General features: G+C 57.7%; 1 protein-coding gene across 1 annotated transcript; it reads right to left on the bottom strand.

The window, feature by feature from the left end:
* Window positions 1–311: 311 nt before the first annotated feature.
* LOC116936922 (excitatory amino acid transporter 1-like) lies at window positions 312–24,387 on the bottom strand. The gene is made up of 10 exons (XM_076057868.1): window positions 24,307–24,387; window positions 21,218–21,466; window positions 20,040–20,177; window positions 12,883–13,123; window positions 11,620–11,662; window positions 9,262–9,617; window positions 7,133–7,366; window positions 5,739–5,933; window positions 5,044–5,178; window positions 312–1,179 (listed from the first exon to the last, which is right to left on the bottom strand). Exons 2-10 carry the CDS (start codon window positions 21,462–21,464, stop codon window positions 885–887), a joined length of 1,884 nt encoding a protein of 627 aa, XP_075913983.1. The 5' UTR covers window positions 21,465–21,466; window positions 24,307–24,387; the 3' UTR covers window positions 312–884.
* Window positions 24,388–27,662: the final 3,275 nt, after the last annotated feature.

Below are 27,662 nucleotides of genomic sequence, written 5' to 3' on the forward strand. Positions count from 1 at the left end.
GTGGTCACCAGTCCACTCACACTGCAGGTTGACTCCCCCTGTCACTACCCCACGTGGTCACCAGTCCACTCACACTGCAGGTTGTCTCTGTCACTACCCCACGTGGTCACCAGTCCACTCACACTGCAGGTTGACTCCCCCTGTCACTACCCCACGTGGTCACCAGTCCACTCACACTGCAGGTTGTCTCTACTGTCACTACCCCACGTGGTCACCAGTCCACTCACACTGCAGGTTGACTCCACTGTGGTGAGTAGCGTGGTGAGTAGCTTGGTGAGTTGCGTGGTGAGGACCCTGGTGAGTTCACGCAATTTCAGTGAGTTTGTAGACTTTATTGTGGTTATCACTTTACACAACCCTCCCCCCTCGACCATTAGTGCCTAGCATTAGTGCCTACCCCTTACATTAGTGACTTGCAACAGTGCCTAGTAGTAGTGCCTCACCCTGCCATTAGTGCCTAGTAGTAGTGCCTAACCATAGCATTAGTGCCTAGTAGTAGTGCCTAACCATATAGTGCCTTGCATTAGTGCCTAGTAGTAGTCACTATTCATAGCAATAGTGCCTAGCATTAGTGCCTAGTCGTAGTGCCTAACCCTAGCATTAGTGCCTAGTAGTCGTGCCTCACCTTGCCATTAGTGCCTAGTAGTAGTGCCTCACCCTGCCATTAGTGCCTAGTAGTAGTGCCTAACCATAGAATTAGTGCCTAATCGTAGTGCCTAGCAGTAGTGCCTAATCATAGCATTAGTGCCTAGCATTACTGCCCACTCTATAGGGTCAGGGCTATAGGTGCAGGAAGAGGTCACGAGACAGACCCTGCAGGTGCCAGGCTAGGTGCACCCAGCAGGTGCCAGGCTAGGTGCCAGGCTAGGTGCACCCCCCTCCCACTAAGCCGCCGTCTCCCTCTCCCCGTGGCCCCTCCCCTCCCCCCCCTCCTCCTCCTCTGCAATGCTCCCCCCTCCTCCCCCCTTGAGCAACAGCAGCCCCGCCCCTCCCCCCCCAGCCCCCTTGAGCCCCGCCTCCCCCTTAAGCCCCGCCTCCCCCTTAAGCCCCGCCTCCCCCTTGAGCCCCGCCTCCTCCTCGTCGCCCTCCTCCGCCATGAGCTCGTGACGCGAGAGATGCTCCACGATGCCGGCACCCAGAGAGTCGCCCAGCACGTTCGTCGTGGTGCGGAGGCGGTCGCTGGAGGGGGGGGAGGAGTTACAGGGGGGAGGAGTTACACGGGGGAGGAGTTATAGGAGGGACGGATATCCAGGGGAGGAGTTACAGGGGGGAGGAGTTATAGGAGGGGAGTAGTTACGGGGGGGGGGGGGAGTTACAGGGGGAGGAGTTACAGGGGGGAGGATAATGGCAGGGGAGGAGTTACAGGGGGGAGGAGTTACAGGGGGGAGGATTATGGGAGGGGAGGAGTTACAGGGGGGAGGAGCTACAGGGGGGAGGAGTTACAGAGGGGAGGAGTTACAGGGGGGGAGGAGGACATGGATAGGGGAGGAGTTACAGGGGGTGGAGTTACGGGGGGAAGGGGTTGGAGAGATGATGTGTTACAGGTGGGGAGGATACTCTTTGGTTCTATTCGGTAAAGTCACGTAGGTAAAAAAATAAAACAAAAATCACGACGCTTCGGCCACAACGCAAGTGGCCTTCATCAGGTGAAGGGACCGTGCTGTCACAAGGACAGCGTTGGAAAGAAGAAAGTCAAGTCAGGTCGCGTCCTTTTAAGCTGTGTGGGAGGAAACAAAACGCCTTGACAAAGGAATTAGCATAAAATGCTCATAGAGTAACAACACGGGGGAGGGGGATATACAAATGTACAAATGATGGTGTGCGAGGGAATGACCGTGCAGCAACGTGATGGACCGGCACGGGGGAGGGGAGTTTACAAACGTTGTTTTGAAGGGAAATAAGCTGCTGTGAACGTTTGGTATATCACTACTTGGATGAATATACTGTACCATTGAAAATTAGTTTAATGTTTGGTATGATTTAGAACATCTTTCCAATGATTGCTTAATTTGAAACCATCCTCTCGGTTGAAATTGTGTCTGTGTTTGTAGATCTGAATTGCCTCGTGGACAACTCTCTGATGATAACCTAACGGTTTGCAAAGGACCTTGGTATCGGAGAACACTACATCGTGATCACCCACAGCGTTGTAACAGTGGTCAGCTACGGCAGAAGAATTCGTTCTGCCGTGTTTCAAATCTGATTTGTGCTCGCGAATTCGGTCAGAGACGTGTCGCTTCGTCTCCCCGATATAGCGTGGTGCCACCGTGGCGGAGCGGCTCCGCCGGGGACCGTGCCCACCGCCGCGACACCACCCCCGGGGGGTGACAACGCCCCCCCCCCCACCCCCACCCGCACGAACGCACACCACACCCCACGTAGAGCCGGAAGGGGAGATCACCTGGCCGATAGTTGTTGTTTTTTTTTTCCCAGAAGCCCCTAATGGGATTAAGTTTCATGGTTTCCTACGGCCGGGAATTTGGGCGATCTCCCCCCGGAGCTGACGCGCACCTCAGCGCCGTGACCTGATGTCAAAGTTACGTGGTCACAGCGGAGGCCGCATGGCGGCCGCGGATACAATTACGCACACATGGCACGGAGCGTGAGAACGGCGGTACGCCTTTGTCATAGGTAGCATTAGGGCCCCCCAATAACAATGCGACAGGCACATTCTGACACGTGAATGGACAGGGCCACCTGGGGTGTGAGAACCACGTTGCGCCTTTATTATAGGGACTCAATGACAATGAGATTAAAATAAATCGGCCTCCTATTGGGAAGGGCAGCACGGGTGTAGAAGCATCTGAATGCCTTTTGTTATAGGTAAGCTAATAGACCTAAATGTGAAAAGGACAAAAATAACTCGACCTCCGATTGGGCAAAGAGCACGGGGGAGAGACGACTAGCTTTGCGATCGGGTGGATAAAAGAAGGAGGCTTAGCGCAGCAAAGGACAGTCTTCAAAAATCATCGCGGTCCACGCAGGAGGGGAGTCAGCCGTTCGAGACGTCCGCGTGACGAACTTCAGCGCAGTCAGGCTCAACCCTCTACGGATCGCTGTTCTTCAGCTTCCAGCGCAGCAGAGTGGAAGTACACGTGAGTAAGAGAGAGAGGTAAGTTTGGGCTATTTGATCGAGGGTAGAAAGCAGAGCGATAGGCAGAGGAAATACAGTCTAGGATCCCAAGGGGAATAGGCTGACATCCACGGACCCACGCAATTACGCGTAGCTTAACGGGTTACTCGCGGTAAATAAAATTACTGGTAGGGGAATAAACTGTGTCGTGTGGTCCTTTGGAGGGTGAGGAGGAGGGTGGAGAGTGTTTTGTGTTCGCGCGCATACGCGGCTGTTTGCGGCGAATAAGGGAGTAGAGCGTGCTTGGTGTCCGTACCTGTACGATCGTTTACAGTATTGTTCAGCGTGCGCGTACCTACACGACTATTTTCGGTGGTGCCCAGCGCTCGCGTACCTGCGCAATCGCCTACAGTAGCGCTTAGCGATCGCGTACCTGTGTGGCTGCGTTGCGGTCGCGCGCCCGCACGATTTTCTAATCGCGGAGTAGCGAGCCAAGCGCGGAGCGCGCGCGCGTATTCGCGCGACTGTTTGAACGGGCCCTTTAACTCAGAGCTGAGCCCGCCCGCCCATCCCTCGGCCCCAACCCCCCTCGCGTGCGATTGGTGTACGGGGCTGGGCAGAGGGTAGGGGGCGTGTTTGTTATTACCGGAGCACGTGGAGCGCGGGCGGGAGGGAGACACGCGCCGCGCCTGTTTGTTTACGGGCGGGACGGAGTTTTTACTGGCGGGCGCGCTCACTGCGGCATGCCAGCTCCAAACCACGCAGCGCGCCGCGCCCCACCCATCGGTTGAAACATGCTGACGCGGTCAGCAGCACAGGAGGGCGAGGCCGTGGAGGTCGCTAGCCCGAACCCCACAGAGCAGCCCGAGGGTAGTGGGATAAAGGTGGCGGGGGAGTCGGCAGCCAACGGCCCCGACAAATCGGTGATGGCGGGGGGACGGTAGCCCCCACAATAGCAATCACCACAAGTGCAGCTCAATTTTGTAAACTCCGGGGTACTGTAAGTCAGGAACGACATCCTTCACGGATGGGATCAGGTCACGGATTTTGTGTACTTTATTGAACCGGACCTGGATCTTGTGTTTGTTTAGAATTTTGGAGATCTTTTTACTAACACCTGCTATATATGGTAGTGTGATGGTTTTGACCGGAGTATCAAGTGGTTGTTTCTGTATGGAGGGAGAAACAGCGTGGCGGATGGTACGGTCAGAGTAACCATTCCTTTTGAGGGCCAGGTGTACATGTTTTAATTCACTGGTCAGGTGGTGTTGGTCCGAAATGCAATGAGCCCTGTGGTATAACGTTTTGATGAGAGAATTCTTTTGAGCTGGGTGGTGGTGGGAATCAGGTTTCAAGTAGGAATCTGTGTGGGTGGGTTTCCTGTAGACAGAATGTCCCAATGAGCCATCAGGTCTCCTCTCAAACAGAACATCTAAAAATGGTAGCTTGCCCTCTTTCTCCACTTCCATGGTGAATTTGATGGCGGGATGTCTGGAATTGATGTGGTGTAGGAAAAGGTTCAAAGCTGGGAGGCCATGTGGCCAAATGACGAAAGTGTCATCCCTGTGGAGTTACAGGGGGGAGGAGTTGGAGGGGGAGGAGTTGGAGGGGGAGGAGTTAGAGGGGGGAGTTAAATGGGGAGGAGTTACAGGGGGGAGGAGTTACAGAAGGGGAGACGTTAAAGGGGGGAAGAGTTATAGGGGGGAGGGGTTACAGGGGGTGAAGTTGCATGGGGGGAGGAGTTACAAGAGGGGAGGAGTTATAGGTGGGAGGAGTTGGAAGGGGGAGGCGTTACAGGAGGGGAGGAGTTAAAGGGGGAGGAATTACAGGGGGGAGGCTTTACAGGGTGGGAGGAGTCACGGCCTAATGAGGGTCGGGTGAGTGTCGGTGAGGAGTGGTGAGGAGTGGTGAGAGTTGGTGAGGAGTGGTGAGTGTTGGTCAGGAGTGGTGAGGAGTGGTGAGCGACTCACAGGAACCAGTCGACGGCGATGATGAGGGAGATGTCGTCTGTGGGCAACCCCACCGAGGTGAGGACAATCACCATGGTGACCAGCCCCGCCTGGGGGATCCCCGCGGCCCCGATACTCGCAGCTGTCGCTGTGATGCTGACGGGGGGCGGGGCGGGGACATAGGTGGGTGGGGGGGGCACGGGGGCCGGAGGGGCGGACAGGGGGGGAGGGCACGGGGGGGGGGGGCCGTGAGCTTGCGTGTTTGGGTGGGTGAGTGAGTGGTGAGTGAGCGAGCGACTGAGCGAGTGACTGAGCGAGTAACTGAGCGAGCGAGTGACTGAGCGAGCGAGTGACTGAGCAAGCGAGCGAGCGAGTGACTGAGCGAGCGAGTGACTGAGCGAGTGACTTAGCGAGTGACTGAGCGAGCGACTGAGCAAGCGACTGAGCGAGTGACTGAGCGAGCGAGCGAGCGAGCGAGGGACTGAGCGAGTGACTGAGCGAGCGACTGAGCGAGCGAGGGACTGAGCGAGCGACTGAGCAAGTGACTGAGCGAGCGAGTGACTGGGTGAGCGACCGAGCGAGCGAGTGACTGAGCGAGTGACTTAGCGAGTGACTGAGCGAGCGACTGAGCAAGCGACTGAGCGAGTGACTGAGCGAGCAACTGAGCGAGCGAGCGACTGAGCGAGTGACTTAGCGAGCTCTTCCGCCGCGCCCACCTGATGGTGATGATCTGGCCGAAGTTGAGCTCGTAGTTGTTGACCTGCGCGATGAAGATGGCCGCCAGGGCCTCGTAGAGCGCCGTGCCGTCCATGTTGATGGTGGCGCCCACAGGGAGCACGAAGCGCGTCACCCGGCGGTCCACCCCGTTGATCTCCTCCAGGCACTTGAACGTGACGGGAAGCGTGGCCGAGCTGGGGGTGAGGGGTCAGGGTGAGGGGTCGGGGTCAGGGTAAGGGGTCAGAGTGAGGGGTCGGGGTGAGGGGTCAGGGTGAGGGGTCAGAGTGAGGGGTCGGGGTGAGGGGTCGGGGTGAGGGGTCAGGGTGACGGGCCAGGGTGAGGGGTCGGGGTGAGGGGTCGGGGTCAGGGTAAGAGGTCAGAGTGAGGGGTCGGGGTGAGGGGTCAGGGTGAGGGGTCGGGGTGAGGGGTCAGGGTGAGGGGTCAGAGTGAGGGGTCGGGGTGAGGGGTCAGGGTGAGGGGTCAGAGTGAGGGGTCGGGGTGAGGGGTCAGGGTGACGGGCCAGGGTGAGGGGTCAGGGTGAGGGGTCGGGGTCAGGGTAAGAGGTCAGAGTGAGGGGTCGGGGTGAGGGGTCAGGGTGAGGGGTCGGGGTGAGGGGTCAGGGTGAGGGGTCAGAGTGAGGGGTCGGGGTGAGGGGTCAGGGTGACGGGCCAGGGTGAGGGGTCTGAGTCTGGTGGGACACCTCAGATATCCGAGGAAGTAGCCAAACTTTGTGAGAGACTCAACGAGGGTGAGGAGGGAGGGAGGGGAGGGGGGAGAGGGGGGAGTTGGAGGAGGATGTGGTGAAGTAAAATGGAGTAAGAGGTGAGTGGGTGATTTGCAGCACCACGGCTTTACCTCGTCTCCACCTCCACCACTTCCTCCACCTCCTGCACCACCTCCACCACCACCTTCACCACCTTCACCACCACCACCTCAACCACCACCACCTTCACCACCACCTTCACCACCACCACCACCTCTACCACCTCCACCACCACCTCTGCCACCTCCACCACCACCTTCACCACCACCTCCTCCACCACCACCTCTATCACCTCTACCACCTCCACCACCACCACCACCACCACCTCCACCACCACCACCACCTTCACCACCACCTTCACCACCACCACCACCTCTACCACCACCACCACCACCACCACCACCTCCACCACCACCTTCACCACCACCTCCTCCACCACCACCTCTATCACCTCTACCATCTCCACCACCACCACCACCTCCACCACCACCTTCAACACCACCTTCACCACTACCACCACCACCACCACCACCTCTACCACCTCCACCACCACCACCACCATCACCTCCACCACCACCTTCACCTTCACCACCACCACCACCACCCCACACCCCCACCCCCCCCCCCCACCTGGACGAGGTGCCCAGCGCTGTGACGAGCGCCTGCAGGAGCCCCCCGATGAACGGCCACGGGTTGCGCCGCGTCACGGCCAGGAAGATGAGCGGCAGCACGACGAGGGCGTGGATCGCCAGGCCGGCCACCACGGCCGCCGTGTACCTGGCCAGCTGACCGCCCAGCACCGACGCGTCCTCCATCTCCACGATCTTGCCCGCGATGAGGAAGAGGATTCCCACCGGGGCGTACCTAGAGGCGGGGCGGTGAGCGGGGCGACGTGGGGTGAGGAGGTTGGTGAGGGTGATGGTCCACCACTGCCATCGTCGTCTACACCATCACCACCGCCATCATCTACATCATCACTATCGCCGCCATAATCATCTACACCATCACCATCGCCATCGTGATCTACACCATCACCACTACCATCATCACCATCACCGCCATCATCATCTACACCATCACCACCATCATCATCTACACCATCACCACCGCCATAATCATCTACACCATCACCACCGCCATCGTGATCTACACCATCACCACTACCATCATCACCATCACCGCCATCATCATCTACACCATCACCACCGCCATCGTGATCTACACCATCACCACTGCCATCATCACCATCACCGCCATCATCATCTACACCATCACCACCATCATCATCTACACCATCACCACCGCCATCGTGATCTACACCATCACCACTAACATCATCACCATCACCGCCATCATCATCTACACCATCACCACCGCCATCATCATCTACACCATCACCACCGCCATCGTGATCTACACCATCACCACTACCATCATCACCATCACCGCCATCATCATCTACACCATCACCACCATCATCATCTACACCATCACCACCGCCATCGTGATCTACACCATCACCACTACCATCATCACGATCATCATCTACATCATCACCACCGCCATAATCATCTACACCATCACCACCGCCATCGTCATCTACACTACCACCACTACCATCGTCACCATCACCACCATCATCATCTACACCATCACCACCATCATCATCTACACCATCACCACCGCCATCGTGATCTACACCATCACCACTACCATCATCACGATCATCATCTACATCATCACCACCGCCATCATCTACACCATCACCACCGCCATAATCATCTACACCATCACCACCGCCATCGTGATCTACACCATCACCACTACCATCATCACCATCACCGCCATCATCATCTACACCATCACCACCATCATCATCTACACCATCACCACCGCCATCGTGATCTACACCATCACCACTACCATCATCACGATCATCATCTACATCATCACCACCGCCATCATCTACACCATCACCACCGCCATAATCATCTACACCATCACCACCGCCATCGTGATCTACACCATCACCACTACCATCATCACCATCACCGCCATCATCATCTACACCATCACCACCATCATCATCTACACCATCACCACCGCCATCGTGATCTACACCATCACCACTACCATCATCACGATCATCATCTACATCATCACCACCGCCATCATCTACACCATCACCATCGCCATCGTCATCTACACTACCATCACTACCATCGTCACCATCACCACCATCATCATCTACACCATCACCACCATCATCATCTACACCATAACCACCGCCATCGTGATCTACACCATCACCACTACCATCATCATCATCACCACCATCATCATCTACATCATCACCACCGCCATCATCTACACCATCACCATCGCCATCGTCATCTACACTACCACCACTACCATCGTCACCATGACCACCATCATCATCTACACCATCATCACCATCATCATCTACACCATCACCACCGCCATCATCTACACCATCACCATCGCCATCGTCATCTACACTACCACCACTACCATCGTCACCATCACCACCATCATCATCACCACCTGTACCACATCACCACCTGTACCCCCACCTGTACCACCATCACCATCACCACCATCACCACCTGTACCACCATCACCACCTGTACCACCACCTGCACCACCACCACCACCATCACCACCTGTACCACCATCACCATCACCACCATCACCACCATCACCACCTGTACCACCACCTGTACCATCACCCCCCTCACCACATGACGATGCCCACGAGGTGCATGATGCTCTCGTTGAGGCAGTCGAAGAAGTCACGGAGGGGCCTCCCCCGGGGCCCCATGGAGCCGACCACGAGGCCCAGGGCCACCGACACGACCACGAGGCCCAGGGCGTTGATGCCGCTGGAGGAGCCCGACACTGGCACCACCACCTCCTCCATGGACGGCGACGAGGTGGACGAGGTGGAGGAGGTGGAAGAGGTGGAGGAGGAGGAGATGGAGGAGGAGGTGGAGGAGGTGGAGGAGGAGGTGGAGGAGTTTTCCAGGAGGCTCAGCGTTGGGGAGGAGAGGTTGAAACGCGCCGGGATGAGGCGAGTCTCGTACTGGGTCTTGAACTGCGGAGAGAGGTTGGTGGGTGGGTTAGTGGGGGGGAGGGGGGGTTAGTGGGGGGGGGGGGTGATGGGGTGAGGTGGGTGGGAGAATGGGTGGGTGGGTGAGTGGGTGGATGTGTGAGTGGGTGGTTGGGTGAGTGAGTCCCGTACTGGAACTTTAACGGGCAGAGAGAGGTGGGTGGGTGGGGGGTTAGAGGGGGGTGGGTGGGTAAGTGGGTGGGTGAGTGGGTAGGGTGGATGGGTGGTGTGGGTGGGTGAGTGGGTAGGGTGGATGGGTGGTGTGGGTGGGTGAGTGAGTGGTGAGTGAGTGGTGAGTGAGTGGGTGAGTGAGTGGTGAGTCAGTGGTGAGTGAGTGGTGAGTGAGTGGGTGGGTGAGTGAGTGGTGAGTCAGTGGGTGAGTGAGTGGTGAGTGAGTGGTGAGTGAGTGGGTGAGTGAGTGGTGAGTGAGTCGTGAGTGAGTGGGTGGGTGAGTGAGTGGTGAGTGAGTGGGTGGGTGAGTGAGTGGTGAGTGAGTGGTGAGTGAGTGAGTGGGTGAGTGAGTGGTGAGTAAGTGGTGAGTCAGTGGTGAGTGAGTGGTGAGTGAGTGGGTGAGTGAGTGGTGAGTCAGTGGTGAGTGAGTGGTGAGTGAGTGGGTGAGTGAGTGGTGAGTGAGTGGGTGAGTGAGTGGTGAGTGAGTGGGTGAGTGAGTGAGTGGTGAGTGAGTGGTGAGTGGTGAGTCAGTGGTGAGTGAGTGGTGAGTGAGTGGGTGAGTGAGTGGTGAGTAAGTGGTGAGTGAGTGGTGAGTGAGTGGGTGAGTGAGTGGTGAGTGAGTGAGTGGGTGAGTGAGTGGTGAGTGAGTGAGTGAGTGGGTGGGTGAGTGAGTGGTGAGTGAGTGGTGAGTCAGTGGTGAGTGAGTGGTGAGTGAGTGGGTGGGTGAGTGGTGAGTGAGTGGTGAGTGAGTGAGTGAGTGGTGAGTGAGTGGTGAGTGAGTAGTGAGTGAGTGGTGAGTCAGTGGTGAGTCAGTGGGTGAGTGATGGGTGAGTGAGTGGTGAGTGAGTGAGTGGTGAGTGAGTGGTGAGTCAGTGGTGAGTCAGTGGGTGAGTGAGTGAGTGGGTGAGTGAGTGGGTGAGTGAGTGGTGAGTCAGTGGTGAGTGAGTGGTGAGTGAGTGGTGAGTGAGTGGGTGAGTGAGTGGTGAGGCAGTGGTGAGTGAGTGGTGAGTGAGTGGGTGGGTGAGTGAGTGGTGAGTGAGTAGTGAGTGAGTGGGTGAGTGAGTGGGTGAGTGAGTGGGTGAGTGAGTAGTGAGTGAGTGGTGAGTGAGTGGGTGAGTGAGTGGTGAGTGAGTGGTGAGTCAGTGGTGAGTGAGTGGTGAGTGAGTGGGTGAGTGAGTGGTGAGTAAGTGGTGAGTGAGTGGTGAGTGAGTAGTGAGTCAGTGGTGAGTGAGTGGTGAGTCAGTGGTGAGTGAGTGGGTGAGTGAGTGGGTGGTGAGTGAGTGGTGAGTGAGTGGGTGAGTGAGTGGTGAGTGAGTGGTGAGTGAGTGGTGAGTGAGTGGGTGGGTGAGTGAGTGGTGAGTGAGTGGGTGAGTGAGTGGGTGAGTGAGTGGTGAGTGAGTGGGTGAGTGAGTGGTGAGTGAGTGGTGAGTGAGTAGTGAGTCAGTGGTGAGTGAGTGGTGAGTCAGTGGTGAGTGAGTGGTGAGTGAGGTGAGTGAGTGAGTGGGTGGGTGAGTGAGTGGTGAGTGAGTGGTGAGTGGGTGAGTGAGTGGGTGGGTGGGTGAGTGAGTGGTGAGTGAGTGGTGAGTGAGTGGGTGAGTGAGTGGTGAGTGAGTGGTGAGTGAGTGGTGAGTCAGTGGTGAGTGAGTGGTGAGTCAGTGGTGAGTGAGTGGTGAGTGAGTGGGTGAGTGAGTGGGTGAGTGGTGAGTGAGTGGGTGCTGAGTGAGTGGTGAGTGAGTAGTGAGTCAGTGGTGAGTGAGTGGTGAGTCAGTGGTGAGTGAGTGGTGAGTGAGTGGTGAGTGAGTGGTGAGTGTACCACCTGTTTGAAGCATGCCTCCACCAGGTTGGGAGGGAACATGTTCCTGCAGGAGACAGGCGGCGTCACAGCTGTTAGGCGTCTCCCCGAGTCTCTAGAAGTCTCCCTCAGTCTCTAAAAGTCTCCCCGAGTCTCTAGAAATCTCGCCGAGTCTTTAGAAGTCTCTCTCAGTCTCTAGAAGTCTCTCTCAGTCTCTAGAAGTCTCTCTCAGTCTCTAAAAGTCTCCCCGAGTCTCTAGAAATCTTGCCGAGTCTTCAGAAGTCTCTCTCAGTCTCTAGAAATCTCCCTCAGTCTCTATAAGTCTCCCCGAGTCTCTAGAAATCTTGCCGAGTCTTTACAAGTATCTCTCAGTCTCTAGAAGTCTCCCTCAGTCTCTAAAAGTCTCCCCAAGTCTCTAGAAATCTCGCCGAGTCTTTAGAAGTCTCTCTCAGTCTCTAGAAGTCTCTCTCAGTCTCAAGAAGTCTCCCTCAGTCTCTACAAGTCTCCCCGAGTCTCTAGAAATCTGGCCGAGTCTTTAGAAGTCTCTCTCAGTCTCAAGAAGTCTCCCTCAGTCTCTAGAAGTCTCCCTCAGTCTCTAAAAGTCTCCCCGAGTCTCTAGAAATCTCGCCGAGTCTTTAGAAGTCTCTCTCAGTCTCTAGAAGTCTATCTCAGTCTCTAGAAGTCTCCCTCAGTCTCTAAAAGTCTCCCCGAGTCTCTAGAAATCTCGCCGAGTCTTTAGAAGGCCCTCTCAGTCTCTAGAAGTCTCCCTCAGTCTCTAAAAGTTTCCCAGAGTCTCTAGAAATCTCGCCGAGTCTTTAGAAGTCTCTCTCAGTCTCTAGCAGTCTATCTCAGTCTCTAGAAGTCTCCCTCAGTCTCTAAAAGTCTCCCCGAGTCTCTAGAAATCTCGCCGAGTCTTTAGAAGTCTCTCCCTGTCTCTAGACGTCTCCCCAAGTCTCCCATTGTATCCCCAAGTCTCGCCGTGTTTCCTCGAGTCTCCCAGTGTCTCCACGAGTCTCTCTGGCCATGTCCCCTCCGCCACCACCACCTCCACCACCACCCCCTCCACCACCACCCCCTCCACCACCCCCTCCACCACCACCCCCTCCATCACCACCACCACCACCCCCCCTCCACCACCACCACCCCCTCCACCACCACCACCCCCTCCACCACCACCCCCCCTTCCACCACCACCACCACCACCCCCTCCACCACCACCACCACCACCACCCCCTCCTCCACCACCACCACCACCACCCCCACCACCACCACCACTCCGCGTCTCACCGGATGAGATCCATGAATGCGTCTGCAGCCTGCACCCTCTCCACCTTGGCCGGCCCCGGGGCCCCCCCCTCCGGCCCGGGGGCCCCCCCCTCCGGCCCGTGGCGCGAGCCGCCGGCACCGGGCTGCAGCACGAGCACCACGACGATGCCGATGGCCACGGCGATCACCGTGGTGGCCGCGTAGTAACACGCGGCACGCAGGCCCATGCGGCCGGAGGCCCGGCCGTCCAGAGAGGCCATGCCTGGGACACCAGCACCATCACCATCATCATCACCACCACCACCATCATCACCACCACCACCAACAACAACAACCGCCATTATGTTGCGGTGACGTCACCACGACGCTTGTGCCAGGCTATGTGCACCCTGAGGCCACGTGAAGTGTCGAACGCCCGCTGGCAGGAGGTCACGGGGCAGACCCAGCAGGTGCCACGGGTCGACTGACTGAGATGACTGGCTGATGCACCACCTGTGCCCCCTACTGTGCCAACCTGCTGTGCTTTAGCCACCCGGCGCTCCGCTCGTTGTTGTGAGCGTCGCTCCTCCGCCCTCCGTTGTTGTTGGAGGGCGACTACCTCCAACTGCCCAGTAGAATCCTTCACGAGCCTCCTCCACAGAGGCCGATCTTGACACAGCTGGTACCAGCCATCGGCAAGTCCACTCAGCTCCACGTCCTCCTGTACCACATCACTCCATCTCTTCTCTAGCCCGTGCCGCGCCCGCTTAGCCCCCTCAATCCGGCCGAACAAAAGCTGTTTCGGCATGCGGTGGCTGGGCATGCGGGCTACATGACCCAGCCATCGCAGCCTTGCCCGCCGGAGGAGCTCACCGATGGGACCTTGCCCAGATCTTTCAAGGATTTGTGAGCTCCTCACACAATCCAGCCTGGTTAAACCCAGGATGGATCGTAGGCAGGCCAGCCTAAATGTTTCTAATCGGCGAAGATGTTCCATTAGGGGGGTCCACGTTTCGCAAGCGTAGAAAAGGGTGGGAATGACCGTGGCCGAGAAGACCTGAAGCTTAGTGCGGAGCGACAGACCAGGTAGCTTCCACACAGCGTTACGTAACCGATGAAAAGATATTGCCGCTCGACTGATTCGGAGTGAGACCTCTGCTGTCAAACCGGAGCCGGTCATAAGCACACCGCCCAGGTATGGGAAACTCTCCACTCTCTCCACAACTGCCCCATCACCGATTGGGAGTTGTGGGGGTGGAGTGTCCGATGGTACAAAATACCCAGGCAGGTGCTTAGTTTTGGTGGGGCTGATGGTAAGGCCCCACCTCTTAGTGGCACGCTCCAGTCTCAGCAGCAGCGTCTCCAACTCCTCCTCTGACTGAGCAGCTATTACCAAATCATCAGCATACATAACGTGGTTGAGCAATAGGGAGCCATCCCTTGACCGCACCCGGGCATCGATCAGCCTCCCATTATATCTGTACCATATGGAGATTCCCCCGGTACAGCTATTGAAGGCTTCACAAACTACGTGGTCAAAATAGATGTTAAATAATGTGGGAGCCAGAGGACATCCCTGTCGCACCCCAAGGTGTACAGGGAATGGCTCTGACTCCCAGCCACGTAGTTTTACCCGGGCCCGCTCACCATCATGAAGGTCCTTAATGATCGTGAGCAGAGGGTCAGGTACTCCAAAAGCACGAAGAACGACCCAGAGCCCAGGCCTACTGATGGTATCATAGGCCTTGACCAGGTCAATAAAGCAGAGATGTAGGTCTTGTTGGAATTCCCTACACCTCTGCTGTAGCAGACGGACAGAAAATATGGCATCTGTGCAGGACCGCCCTTTCCTGAAACCGCATTGGGGCTCCGCAAGCCTCTCCTCAGCGTGCCTGGCAAGGCGATGCTGAATAATCCTTGCCAGGACCTTTCCCAGCACACTGAGGAGTGAGATGCCCCTGTAGTTGTTACAGTCTGTGCGGTCCCCTTCTTAAAAACCGGGACCACCAGGGCATCCTTCCAATCCTGCGGAACCCGTCCAGTGGTCCAGACTGGTGTTATGATGTCATATAGGGCAGTCTGTGCACAAACGCCACCCTCCCTCAGCATTTCGCTTGGGAGATCATCTCTGCCCGCTGCCTTTCCTGGTCTCAAACTCCGGATCGCCTTCAGTACTTCCTCAACAGATGGCATCTCAGCCAGCCACTCACAGGGGGTGACTTCTTCCAATATTTGAGGCACCGCAGCCTCAGCAGGGTCATCCCCACTTTGTGCCACGATATTTCCCTGGCTGAGGGATTTTCCCTCCCCCAGGACCTCACAAAAATGCTCAGCAAATCTGCAAACCTGTTCCTGGGGGGCGGAGATTGGATCACCGTTTTTTCCCCTAGTGGTAATAGGTGTGGCGCTGCAGGTTACTTTTTTGATGGAGTTAAATAGAGATTTGTGATCACGGGCCACTGAGGCAGACTCCATCTCATCAGCAACCCGCGACCAACACCCATCCTTGCAGCGCCTCACAGCTCTCCGAACCTCCGAGCGAAGGCTGCGGTAAGCCTCCTCATTCTCTGACGTGGGATTCTGTAGCCGATGACAGTGGGCCTGTCGCTTTTTCTCAACCATCCTGAACACCTCCTCTGTCAGCCAGGGTCTCTGGGGAGTTCTGGACCGCGTACCTAAAGCAGCCATTGCAGCTGCATGAGTCACAGTCCTAAACCTCGCCCATTTACCCTCGACATCAGGAGGAGTCGGGGACGATGCCAATCCCAGCCGCAGGCGATGATGAAATTCTCGCTTGCAACTTTCATCAGATAACTGAGACCAGGCCACTTTAGGTCGGAATGGGGTCCTGGGTGTACACCCACCACCGGAGTGGAAGAATGGCAGGCGCATCTTACAGATGACTAGTCGATGGTCAGAGGGAAGATCAGCTCCACGGTAGGTCCTGGTGTCAAGGACATGGGCTCGCATCCGCTGGTCCGTCACTATGTAGTCCAGCAGATGTTCTTGCTTGGACCCGGCATGCATCCATGATGTTGTGTGGATGCGCCGATGCCGGAACAGCGTGTTGGTAATTACAAGCCCATGGGCTGCACAAAAATTTAGCAGCCTCATACCGTTGTTATTGAGCTGATCTGGCCCATGCCCTCCAATCACTCCAGACCAGGTGCCAGAATCATGACCAACTCGGGCATTGAAGTCACCCAACATGATGACTCTATCCCGAGTGGCCACTTTAGCCAGCACCTGTGACAGGAGGTCATAGAAGGCATCTGACTCATCGGCTTTGCCTGCATCCCTCCACGGATGTTCATCTTCGGTGGGGGCATAAGTAACCACGACCACCATTCCTCGCCTCCGGTTGATGGGAAGGCGAGCCCAAAGTAGCCTGGGGCTTACAGCTTCCCACACCTCACCGCCACGCTCCCACGCCCCCTTCACCACCACCACCACCATCACCACCACCACCGTCACCATCATCACCATCATCATCACCACCATCATCATCATCACCACCATCACCATCATCACCACCACCACCATCACCACTACCACCATCACCACTACCGTCACCACCATCATCATCATCACCACCACCATCACCACTACCACCATCACCACTACCGTAACCACCATCATCATCATCATCACCACCACCACCACCATCACCATCATCACCACCACCACCACCATCACCACTACCACCATCACGACTACCGTTACCACCACCATCACCACCACCATCATCACCATCACCACTACCACCATCACCACCATCACCACCACCATCACCACCACCACCATCACCACTACCACCATCACGACTACCGTTACCACCACCATCACCACCACCATCATCACCATCACCACTACCACCATCACCACCATCACCACCACCACCACCACCATCACCACCACCACCACCATCACCACCACCACCATCACCACCACCACCATCACCACCATCACCACCACCACCATCACCACCACCACCACTACCACCATCATCACCACCATCACCACCACCATCACCATCATCACCACCACCGTCACCACCACCATCACCACCACCATCATCACCATCATCACCACCACCATCATCACCACCATCACCACTACCACCATCACCACCATCACCACCATCATCACCATCACCACTACCACCATCACCACCATCACCACCACCATCATCACCATCACCACTACCACCATCACCACCATCATTACCACCAACATCACCACCACCATCAACACCACCATCATCACCACTACCATCACCATCACCACCATCATCACCATCATCACCATCACCACCATCACCGCTACCACCATCACCACCATCACCACCACCATTACCACCATCATCACCACCACCATCACCACCACCACTACCGTCACCACCACCACCATCACCACCACCGTCACCACCATCACCACCACCATTACCACCACCATTACCACCACCATCAACACCACCATCACCACCACCACCATCACCACCATCACCACCACCATCATCACCACCGTCACCATCACCGCCACCATTATCACCATCACCACCACCATCACCGCCACCATGATGATAGCGGTGGTGATGTCCACTGTCACCACCATCACCATTAGCGTAATTATCGTGAGCATCATCATCATCAGGATCAGAGAGAGAGAGAGGGAGGGGTTAGAGAAAGAGGGGAAGAGAAAGGGGGTAGAGAGGGAGGGGATAGAGAGGGGGAGAGAGAGGGGGTAGAGGGAGAGGGGGATAGAGAGGGGGAGAGAGGGGGGAGAGAGGGGGAGAGAGGGGGGAGAGAGAGGGGGGATAGAGAGGGGGAGAGAGGGGATAGAGAGGGGGGGAGAGAGGGGTGAGAGAGAGGGGGAGAGAGGGGGGAGAGATGGAGGGGATAGAGAGGGGGAGAGAGGGGGGATAGAGAGGGGGAGAGAGAGGGGGTAGAGGGAGAGGCGGATAGAGAGGGGGAGAGAGAGGGGGGAGGGGTCTAATCCTAATCTCTAATTTCTCGCTCCATTTGCTCCATTCAGCCCCAGACCAACTTCTTTCTCCAGCTCCCCGTGTCTCCGGTTCTCTGTCTCCCTGTGTCAGCACTGCCACCCATAGACTCAGCACTGTCACTCACAGACTGAGCACTGCCACCCATAGACTCAGTACTGCCACCCATAGACTCAGCACTGTCACTCACAGACTCAGCACTGCCACCCATAGACTCAGCACTGTCACCCATAGACTCAGCACTGCCACCCATAGACTCAGCACTGTCACTCACAGACTCAGTACTGCCATCCATAGACTCAGCACTGCCACCCATAGACTCAGCACTGCCACCCATAGACTAAGCACTGTCACTCACAGACTGAGAACTGCCACCCATAGACTCAGTACTGCCACCCATAGACTCAGCACTGTCATAGACTCAGCACTGCCACCAATAGACTCAGCACTGTCACCCATAGACTCAGCACTGCCACCCATAGACTCAGCACTGTCACTCACAGACTCAGCACTGTCACCCATAGACTCAGCACTGTCACCATAGACTCAGCACTGCCACCCATAGACTCAGCACTGTCACTCACAGACTCAGTACTGCCATCCATAGACTCAGCACTGCCACCCATAGACTCAGCACTGCCACCCATAGACTCAGCACTGTCACTCACAGACTCAGTACTGCCACCCATAGACTCAGCACTGCCACCCATAGACTCAGCACTGTCACCCATAGACTCGGCACTGTCATAGACTTAGCACTGTCACCCATAGACTCAGCACTGCCACCCATAAACTCAGCACTGCCACCCATAGACTCAGTACTGCCACCCATAGACTCAGCACTGCCACCCATAGACGCAGCACTGTCACCCATAGACTCAGCACTGTCATAGACTCATCACTGCCACCCATAGACTCAGCACTGTCACCCATAGACTCAGCACTGCCACCCATAGACTCAGCACTGTCACCAATAGACTCAGCACTGTCACTCACAGACTCAGCACTGCCACCCATAGACTCAGCACTATCACCCATAGACTCAGCACTGCCACTCATAGACTCAGCACTGTCACCCATAGACTCAGCACTGTCACTCACAGACTCAGCACTGCCACCCATAGACTCAGCACTGTCACCCATAGACTCAGCACTGCCACCCATAGACTCAGCAATGGGTTCAGTACTGCCACCCATAGAACCCATAGACTGAGCACTGCCACCCATAGACTCAGCACTGTCACCCATAGACTCAGCACTGTCATAGACTCATCACTGCCACCCATAGACTCAGCACTGTCACCCATAGACTCAGCACTGTCACCCATAGACTCAGCACTGTCACCCATAGACTCAGCACTGTCACCCATAGACTCAGCACTGTCACTCACAGACTCAGCACTGTCACCCGTAGACTCAGCACTGTCACCCATAGACTCAGCACTGTCACCCAAAGACTCAGCACTGCCACCCACAGACTCAGCACTGCCACCCATAGACTCAGCACTGTCACCTATAGACTCAGCACTGTCACCCATAGACTCAGCACTGTCACCCATAGACTCAGCACTGTCACCCATAGACTCAGCACTGTCACTCACAGACTCAGCACTGTCACCCATAGACTCAGCACTGTCACCCATAGACTCAGCACTGTCACCCATAGACTCAGCACTGCCACCCATAGACTCAGCACTGTCACCCATAGACTCAGCACTGTCACTCACAGACTCAGCACTGTCACCCGTAGACTCAGCACTGTCACCCATAGACTCAGCACTGTCACCCAAAGACTCAGCACTGCCACCCACAGACTCAGCACTGCCACCCATAGACTCAGCACTGTCACCCGTAGACTCAGCACTGTCACCCATAGACTCAGCACTGTCACCCATAGACTCAGCACTGTCACCCATAGACCCAGCACTGTCACCCATAGACTCAGCACTGTCACTCACAGACTCAGCACTGCCGCCCATAGACTCAGCACTGCCACCCATAGACTCAGCACTGTCACCCATAGACTCAGCACTGTCACCCATAGACTCAGCACTGTCACCCATAGACTCAGCACTGTCACTCACAGACTCAGCACTGCCGCCCATAGACTCAGCACTGCCACCCATAGACTCAGCACTGTCACCCATAGGCTCAGCACTGCCCCCACCCTGCCCCCCGCTGCCCCCGCTGCCCCCACCTGTGACGAGGCTGGAGACGATGAGCGGCAGGACGAGCATCTGAAGGAGCCTCATGAGGAGCTCTCCCGGGAAGGAGAAGTAGCGAACCTCGGTGGGGCTGAGGCCGCACGGGCGAACCGCGAAGCCCAGGATGATGCCTGGGCACACAGGGGGGGGGGGGGGCATGGTGAGTGGGTGAGCGGGTGGGTGAGTGGGTGAGCGGGTGGGTGAGTGGGTGAGTGGGTGAACGGGTGGGTGAGTGGGTGAACGGGTGGGTGAGCAGATGGGTTGTTGGGTGGGTGAGTGGGCGAGTTAGTGAGTGTTTTGAGTGGCTGTGTGAGTGGCTGTGTGAGTGGCTGTGTGAGTGGCTGTGTGAGTGGCTGTGTGAGTGGCTGTGTGAGTGGCTGTGTGAGTGGCTTGGTGAGCGAGTGGGTGGGTGAGCGAGCGGCCGGGCGAGCGGCCGGGCGAGCGGCCGGGCGAGCGGCCGGGCGAGCGGCCGGGCGAGCGGCCGGGCGAGCGGCCGGGCGAGCGGCCGGGCGAGCGGCCGGGCGAGCGGCCGGGCGAGCGGCCGGGCGAGCGGCCGGGCGAGCGGCCGGGCGAGCGGCCGGGCGAGCGGCCGGGCGAGCGGCCGGGCGAGCGGCCGGGCGAGCGGCCGGGCGAGCGGCCGGGCGAGCGGCCGGGCGAGCGGCCGGGCGAGCGGCCGGGCGAGCGGCCGGGCGAGCGGCCGGGCGAGCGGCCGGGCGAGCGGCCGGGCGAGCGGCCGGGCGAGCGGCCGGGCGAGCGGCCGGGCGAGCGGCCGGGCGAGCGGCCGGGCGAGCGGCCGGGCGAGCGGCCGGGCGAGCGGCCGGGCGAGCGGCCGGGCGAGCGGCCGGGCGAGCGGCCGGGCGAGCGGCCGGGCGAGCGGCCGGGCGAGCGGCCGGGCGAGCGGCCGGGCGAGCGGCCGGGCGAGCGGCCGGGCGAGCGGCCGGGCGAGCGGCCGGGCGAGCGGCCGGGCGAGCGGCCGGGCGAGCGGCCGGGCGAGCGGCCGGGCGAGCGGCCGGGCGAGCGGCCGGGCGAGCGGCCGGGCGAGCGGCCGGGCGAGCGGCCGGGCGAGCGGCCGGGCGAGCGGCCGGGCGAGCGGCCGGGCGAGCGGCCGGGCGAGCGGCCGGGCGAGCGGCCGGGCGAGCGGCCGGGCGAGCGGCCGGGCGAGCGGCCTCACCGGCCACCACGGCGAGCACGGTGAAGATGACGAAGCAGTTCCTCCCCAGGCACTCGGTGACGCGCCTGGAGGTGGCGCTCCTCGCCTCGGCCAAGCGTCGAACTGCGGCCACGCGGCTCCGCAGGCTCCGCCCCAACCCCTGCAGGGCCCCGCGGGCCCCGCCCCCTAAAGCCCGGGCCCCGCCCCCAGGGCCCACGCTGTCACCCCCGAGGAAGGAGGAGGTGGGGGCGCTGCCCTTCTCAGACATGGCTGAGGGTGGGGGGGAAGGGGGGATCAAGGGGGAGGGGGTCACGAGAGGGCGAGTTCACCCATCCACTCACTCAGTCACTCACTCAGTCACTTACCCACTCAGCCACTCATCCACTCACCCCCTCACTCACCCACTCAGTCAACCACTCACCCCCTCACCCACTCAGTCACCCACTCAGTCAATCATCTACTCAACCACTCACCCAATAACACCCACACCCATTCACCCACCCGCCTGCTCGCTCACCCATTCATCCACCCACCCATCCACCCACTCACCCACCCACCCACCCATCCACCCACCCACTCATCCACCCACTCACCCATCCACCCACCCACCCACCCACTCACCCATCCACCCACCTACTCACCCACTCACCCATCCACCCACCTAACCCACTCACCCATCCACCCACCTACTCACCCACTCACCCACCCATCCACCCACCCATTCACCCACCTTCTTACCCACTCACCCATCCACACATGCGAGTGGCTGTGGGGGGGGGGGGGTGTGAGAGTGGGGGCTATGGGGGTGAGGGTGGGGGCTATGGGGGGCTGAAGCGGTTCTCACACGCAGACTTCTCCCGTTGCCTGGCAACGCGTTGAGGCATTCAATGGGGATCTGTTGAGCCCCTCCCCTCATCCTCCTCCCCTCATCCCCTCCCCCTCCACCCCCTCCACCCCTCTCCTCATCCCCCACTGCTCCACCTACTCCTCCACCACCTCCACCTCCTCCACCACCTCCACCACCTCCACCACCTCCATCTCCTCCTACTCCTCCACCACCTCCACCTCCTCCACCACCTCCACCTCCTCCACCACCTCCACCACCTCCACCACCTCCATCTCCTCCTACTCCTCCTCCACCACCTCCACCTCCTCTACCACCTCCTCCTCTTCTACCTCCTCCTCTACCTCCTCTATCTCCTCCTCCTGCTCCACCACCTCCACCTCCTCCACCACCTCTACCTCCACCATCCTCCACCTCCTCCACCTCCTACTCCTCCTCCTCTACCTCCTCCTCTACCTCCTCCTCCACCTCCTCCATCTCCTCCACCTCCACCACCACATCCACCTCCTCCACCACCTCCTCAACCTCCTCCTCCACCTCCACCACCTCCATCTCCTCCACCTACTCCACCACCTCCTCCACCACCTCCTCCTCCACCACCTCCACCTCCACTACCACCACCACCTCCTCCACCTCCTCCTCCTCCACCACCTCCACCTCCACTACCACCACCACCACCGCCGCCTCGTTTCTCTGCCTCATTCTCTCCACGCCAGTGTCTCCCAGTGTCTCTCAGTGTCCCAGTGTCTCGCAGTGTCTCGCAGTGTCTCTGTCTCTCAGTGTCTCAGTGTCTCAGTGTCTCTCAGTGTCTCATAGTGTCTCAAAGTGTCTCAGTGTCTCAGTGTCTCTCAGTGTCTCCGTGTCTCACAGTGTCTCAGTGTCTCTCAGTGTCTCCCAGTGTCTCAGTGTCTCAGTGTCTCCCAGTGTCTCTCAGTGTCTCATAGTGTCTCAAAGTGTCTCAGTGTCTCAGTGTCTCTCAGTGTCTCCCAGTGTCTCGCAGTCTCTCAGTGTCTCAGTGTCTCTCAGTGTCTCAGTGTCTCTCAGTGTCTCATAGTGTCTCACAGTGTCTCAGTGTCTCTCAGTGTCTCACAGTGTCTCAGTGTCTCAGTGTCTCTCAGTGTCTCACAGTCTCACAGTGTCTCACAGTGTCTCACAGTGTCTCAGTGTCCTCAGTGTTCTCAGTGTCTCCCAGTGTCTCTCAGTGTCTCATAGTGTCTCAAAGTGTCTCAGTGTCTCAGTGTCTCTCAGTGTCTCCCAGTGTCTCGCAGTGTCTCAGTGTCTCTCAGTGTCTCAGTGTCTCATAGTGTCTCAAAGTGTCTCAGTGTCTCAGTGTCTCTCAGTGTCTCCGTGTCTCACAGTGTCTCCCGGTGCCTCCCAGTGTCTCCCAGTGTCTCAGTGTCTCCCAGTGTCTCTCAGTGTCTCCCTGTGCCTCTCAGTGTCTCCCTGTGTCTCCCAGTGTATCTCAGTGTCTCCCCGTGTCTCCCAGTGTCTCTCAGTGTCTCCCCGTGTCTCCCAGTGTCTCCCCCGTGTCTCCCCGTGTCTCCCCCGTGTCTCCCAGTGTCTCCCAGTGTCTCCCCCGTGTCTCCCAGTGTCTCCCAGTCACTCTCTCAGTGTCTCCCAGTGTCTCACAGTGTCTCTCCCAGTGTCTCTCAGTGTCTCCCCGTGCCTCCCAGTGTCTCCAAGTGTCTCCCGGTGTCTCCCCGTGTCTCCCAGTGTCTCCCAGTATCTCCCAGTGTCTCCCAGTGTCTCTCCCAGTGTCTCCCAGTGTTTCTCCCAGTGTCTCCCAGTGTCTCTCAGTGTCTCCCAGTATCTCCCAGTGTCTGCCAGTATCTCCCAGTGTCTCTCAGTGTCTCCCCGTGTCTCCCCCTGTCTCCCAGTGTCTCTCCCAGTGTCTCCCCTGTCTCCCAGTGTCTCCTCGTGTCTCCCAGTGTCTCCCCATGTCTCTTAGTGTCTTATAGAGTCTCCCAGTGTCGCCCAGTGTCTCCCCCTGTATCCCAGTGTCTCCGCGTGTCTTCCCGTGTCTCCCCCTGTGTGTCCCCATGTCTCCTTCTGTCTCCCAGTGTCTCCCAGTATCTCCCCGTGTCTCCCCCAGTGCGTCCCCGTGTCTCCTTCTGTCTCCCAGTGTCTCCCAGTGTCTCCGCGTGTCTCCCCGTGTTTCCCCCAGTGTGTCCCCGTGTCTCCCCGTGTCTCCCAGTGTCTCCCAGTTTCTCCGCGTGTCTCCCCGTGTCTCCCCCAGTGTGTCCCCGTGTCTCCCAGTGTCTCCCACCTGTACGTCGGCACGAGTCTCCGTCAGAGATCGTCTCAGAGTGAGAGAGACCCAAACTTTTGAAGCGCTCCCCCACAGCTCCCCACCCCCCAATCTCTCTCCCTCCCTTTCCCTCCACCTCCTTGCCCCCCCCCCTCTCTCTCTCTGCACCGCCCCCCTCTCTCTTTCCCATAATCTCTTCCCATCTGCCCCTCTCTCGCCCCATCTCTCTCCCATCATCTCAATCTCTACCCCTCTCTCTCCATCTTTCTCCATCTCTCGCCCCATCTCTCTCTCCCATCATCTCAATCTCTACCCCTCTCTCTCCATCTTTCTCCATCTCTCGCCCCATCTCTCTCTCCCATCATCTCAATCTCTACACCTCTCTCTCCATCTTTCTCCATCTCTCGCCCCATCTATCTCTCCCATCATGTCAATCTCTACACCACTCTCTCCATCTTTCTCCATCTCTCGCCCCATCTCTCTCTCCCATCATCTCAATCTCTACCCCTCTCTCTCCATCTTTCTCCATCTCTCGCCCCATCTCTCTCCCATCATCTCAATCTCTACCCCTCTCTCTCCATCTTTCTCCATCTCTCGCCCCATCTCTCTCCCATCATCTCAATCTCTACCCCTCTCTCTCCATCTTACTCTCCCTCTCTCTCCGTCTCTCTCTCCCCATCTCTCTCTCGCCCCATGTCTCTCCATCTTTCTCCATCTCTCTCCCCATCTCTCTCTCTCCATCTCTCCATATATCTCTCCCCATCTCTCTCTCCATCTCACGTTGCCATTGGCCGTGTGGCTCAGCCGAATCTCATCAGGGGCACCAGGCTTGTGCATTTCCTGCGGTGCCAGGGCAGGATCTGCCCCACCGGTACTGACGCTGCCAGCGGCTCAAACCAATGTTCCGCCTTTTGGGGGGCATCTTCAGGAAACTGGGAGTGCCCTTCTACAACAGCAGCTTCGTATATGGGGGGTGGTGCCTTACCTGGCTAATAAGCGCCATGACCTCGCCAAACTTCGCCTGTGCTCAGGCGAAGATGGCGGTGTACAGAAAGAGGAAAATATGCTGCAAGGTGCCACTGACGGCTGCTTTGTGGTGCTTCCAGTGTTCAGGGGCCTGCTCAAGGCGCGGCTCCGTCTTCTTCGAACTCTGGGGAGCCGGAAAAGCCCCCTCTGTACCGGCGTAGACGGCAATCCTCGCGTTCACCTTCTGAAGCGCTCGCTCGTCACCGTGGCGTGCGCGATGACCACCACCACCACCACCACGTGACTTTTATTTCGTGCTGTGCGCGGTGCATTTAGCCCCACAGGGCGTGGATGTACAGCGTTTGTTTGTGTTGCTGATGACTTTGTGTGTTTCATATCGGAATCGCCTCCAGTGCTGTTGCTTCTGGCGGCAATTAAAGTTGTTTAAAAGTCTAAAGTCTCTCAATCTCTCCATCCCTCTCTCTCTCTGGCTCTGACTATTCGTGTGTTATGCGTGGGGTCTGATATCTTACCGGAGGGGAATTAAACATTTAATAGCCGACGTTTCGGGCCATGGGACTAATTCACTTGCTCACCCAGCCACGTACTAACCCACTCACTCAGTCACTCACTCACTCACCCAGTCACTTAGCCATTCACTCACTAACCCACTCAACCAGTCACTTACTCACCCAGTCACTCACTCAGCTAGTCACTCACTCACCCAGTCATTTACTCACTCACCCAGTCACTTACTCACACAACCAATTACTAACCCAGGCACTTCCTCAATCACTAACCCACCCACTATCCCACTAACCCACTAACCCACTCACCCACTCACCCAGTCACTCACTAACGCACTCACCCACTCATGCACTAACCCACTTCCTCACCCACTCACCCACTAACCCACTCACCCAGTCACTCACTAACGCACTCACCCACTCATGCACTAACCCACTTCCTCACTCACTAAGCCACCCACCCACCAACTCACCCACTAACCCACTAACCCACTCACCTACTAACCCACTCACCCACTAACCCACTCACCCACTCACTCTAACACTCACTAACGCACTCACCCACTCATGCACCAATCCACTTCCTCACTCACTAAGCCACTCACCCACCAACTCACCCACTAACCCACTCACCCAGTCACTCATTAACCGACTCACTCACTAACCCACCCACTAACCCACTCACGGGGACAGAGAGAGAGGGGGGAGATGGGGAGAGAGAGGGGGGAGGAGGGAGAGATGGGGGGAGAGAGAGGGGGGAGAGAGGGGGGGGGCGCGTGCAGATGAGAGGAGTCGTCAAACGATGAACGGACGCCGGAGTTGTTTTCAGAGAGAGAGAGGGGGAGGGATGAGAGGGAGAGAGAGGCAGGGAGAGAGATGGGGAGAGAGATGGGGGAGAGAGAGATGGGGAGAGAGACGGGGAAGAGAGACGGGGGAGAGAGATGGAGGAGAGAGATGGGGAGAGAGATGGGGATAAGCATAAAAAAAACAAAAAAACCGAAATGATGAACGGATCAAAGTGCCGACTACACCGAGCATCTTCTTGTTTCCTCTGATCGTAAAAAAGAGAGATGGGGAGAGAGATGGGGAGAGAGATGGGGAGAGAGATGGGGAGAGAGATGGAGAGAGAGATGGAGAGAGAGATAGGGGGAGAGAGATGGGGAGAGAGATGGGGAGAGAGATGGAGAGAGAGAGATGGAGAGAGAGATAGGGGGAGAGAGATGGGGAGAGAGATGGGGAGAGAGATGGGGAGAGAGATGGAGAGAGAGAGATGGAGAGAGAGATAGGGGGAGAGAGATGGGGAGAGAGATGGGGGAGAGAGATATGGGGGAGAGAGATGGTGGAGAGAGATGGAGAGAGAGATGGAGAAAGAGATAGGGAGAGAGATGGGGAGAAAGAGATGGGGAGAGATGGGGAGAGAGATGGGGAGAGAGATGGAGAGAGAGATGGAGAGAGAGATGGGGAGAGAGATGGGGGGAATGAGATGGAGAGAGAGATGGGGAGAGAGATGGAGAGAAAGATGGGGGAGAGCGAGATGGGGAGAGAGATGGGGAGAGAGATGGAGAGAGAGATGGGGAGAGAGATGGGGGAGAGAGATGGGGAAAGAGATGGGGGGAATGAGATGGAGAGAGAGATGGAGAAAGAGATAGGGAGAGAGATGGGGAGAAAGAGATGGGGAGAGATGGGGAGAGAGATGGGGAGAGAGATGGAGAGAGAGATGGAGAGAGAGATGGGAGAGAGATGGGGGGAATGAGATGGAGAGAGAGATGGGGAGAGAGATGGAGAGAAAGATGGGGGAGAGCGAGATGGGGAGAGAGATGGGGAGAGAGATGGAGAGAGATGGGGAGAGAAATGGGGGAGAGAGATGGGGAAAGAGATGGG

This window comes from Petromyzon marinus, chromosome 85 (assembly GCF_048934315.1).
Source record: "Petromyzon marinus isolate PM22_M1 ecotype Great Lakes invasive population chromosome 85, UKy_Petmar_22M1.pri1.0, whole genome shotgun sequence".
Taxonomy (NCBI): Eukaryota; Metazoa; Chordata; class Hyperoartia; order Petromyzontiformes; family Petromyzontidae; genus Petromyzon; species Petromyzon marinus.

Coding starts and splice junctions, on each gene's coding strand:
- LOC116936922 (XM_076057868.1), bottom strand. CDS start 21,464: ATGTCTGAGAAGGGCAGCGCCCCCACCTCCTCCTTCCTCGGGGGTGAC. Junction 9,618..11,619: donor TGGAGGCATGCTTCAAACAG/GTGGTACACTCA, acceptor CTCTCTCCGCAG/TTCAAGACCCAGTACGAGAC. Junction 7,367..9,261: donor CTCGTGGGCATCGTCATGTG/GTGAGGGGGGTG, acceptor CCCCGCCTCTAG/GTACGCCCCGGTGGGAATCC.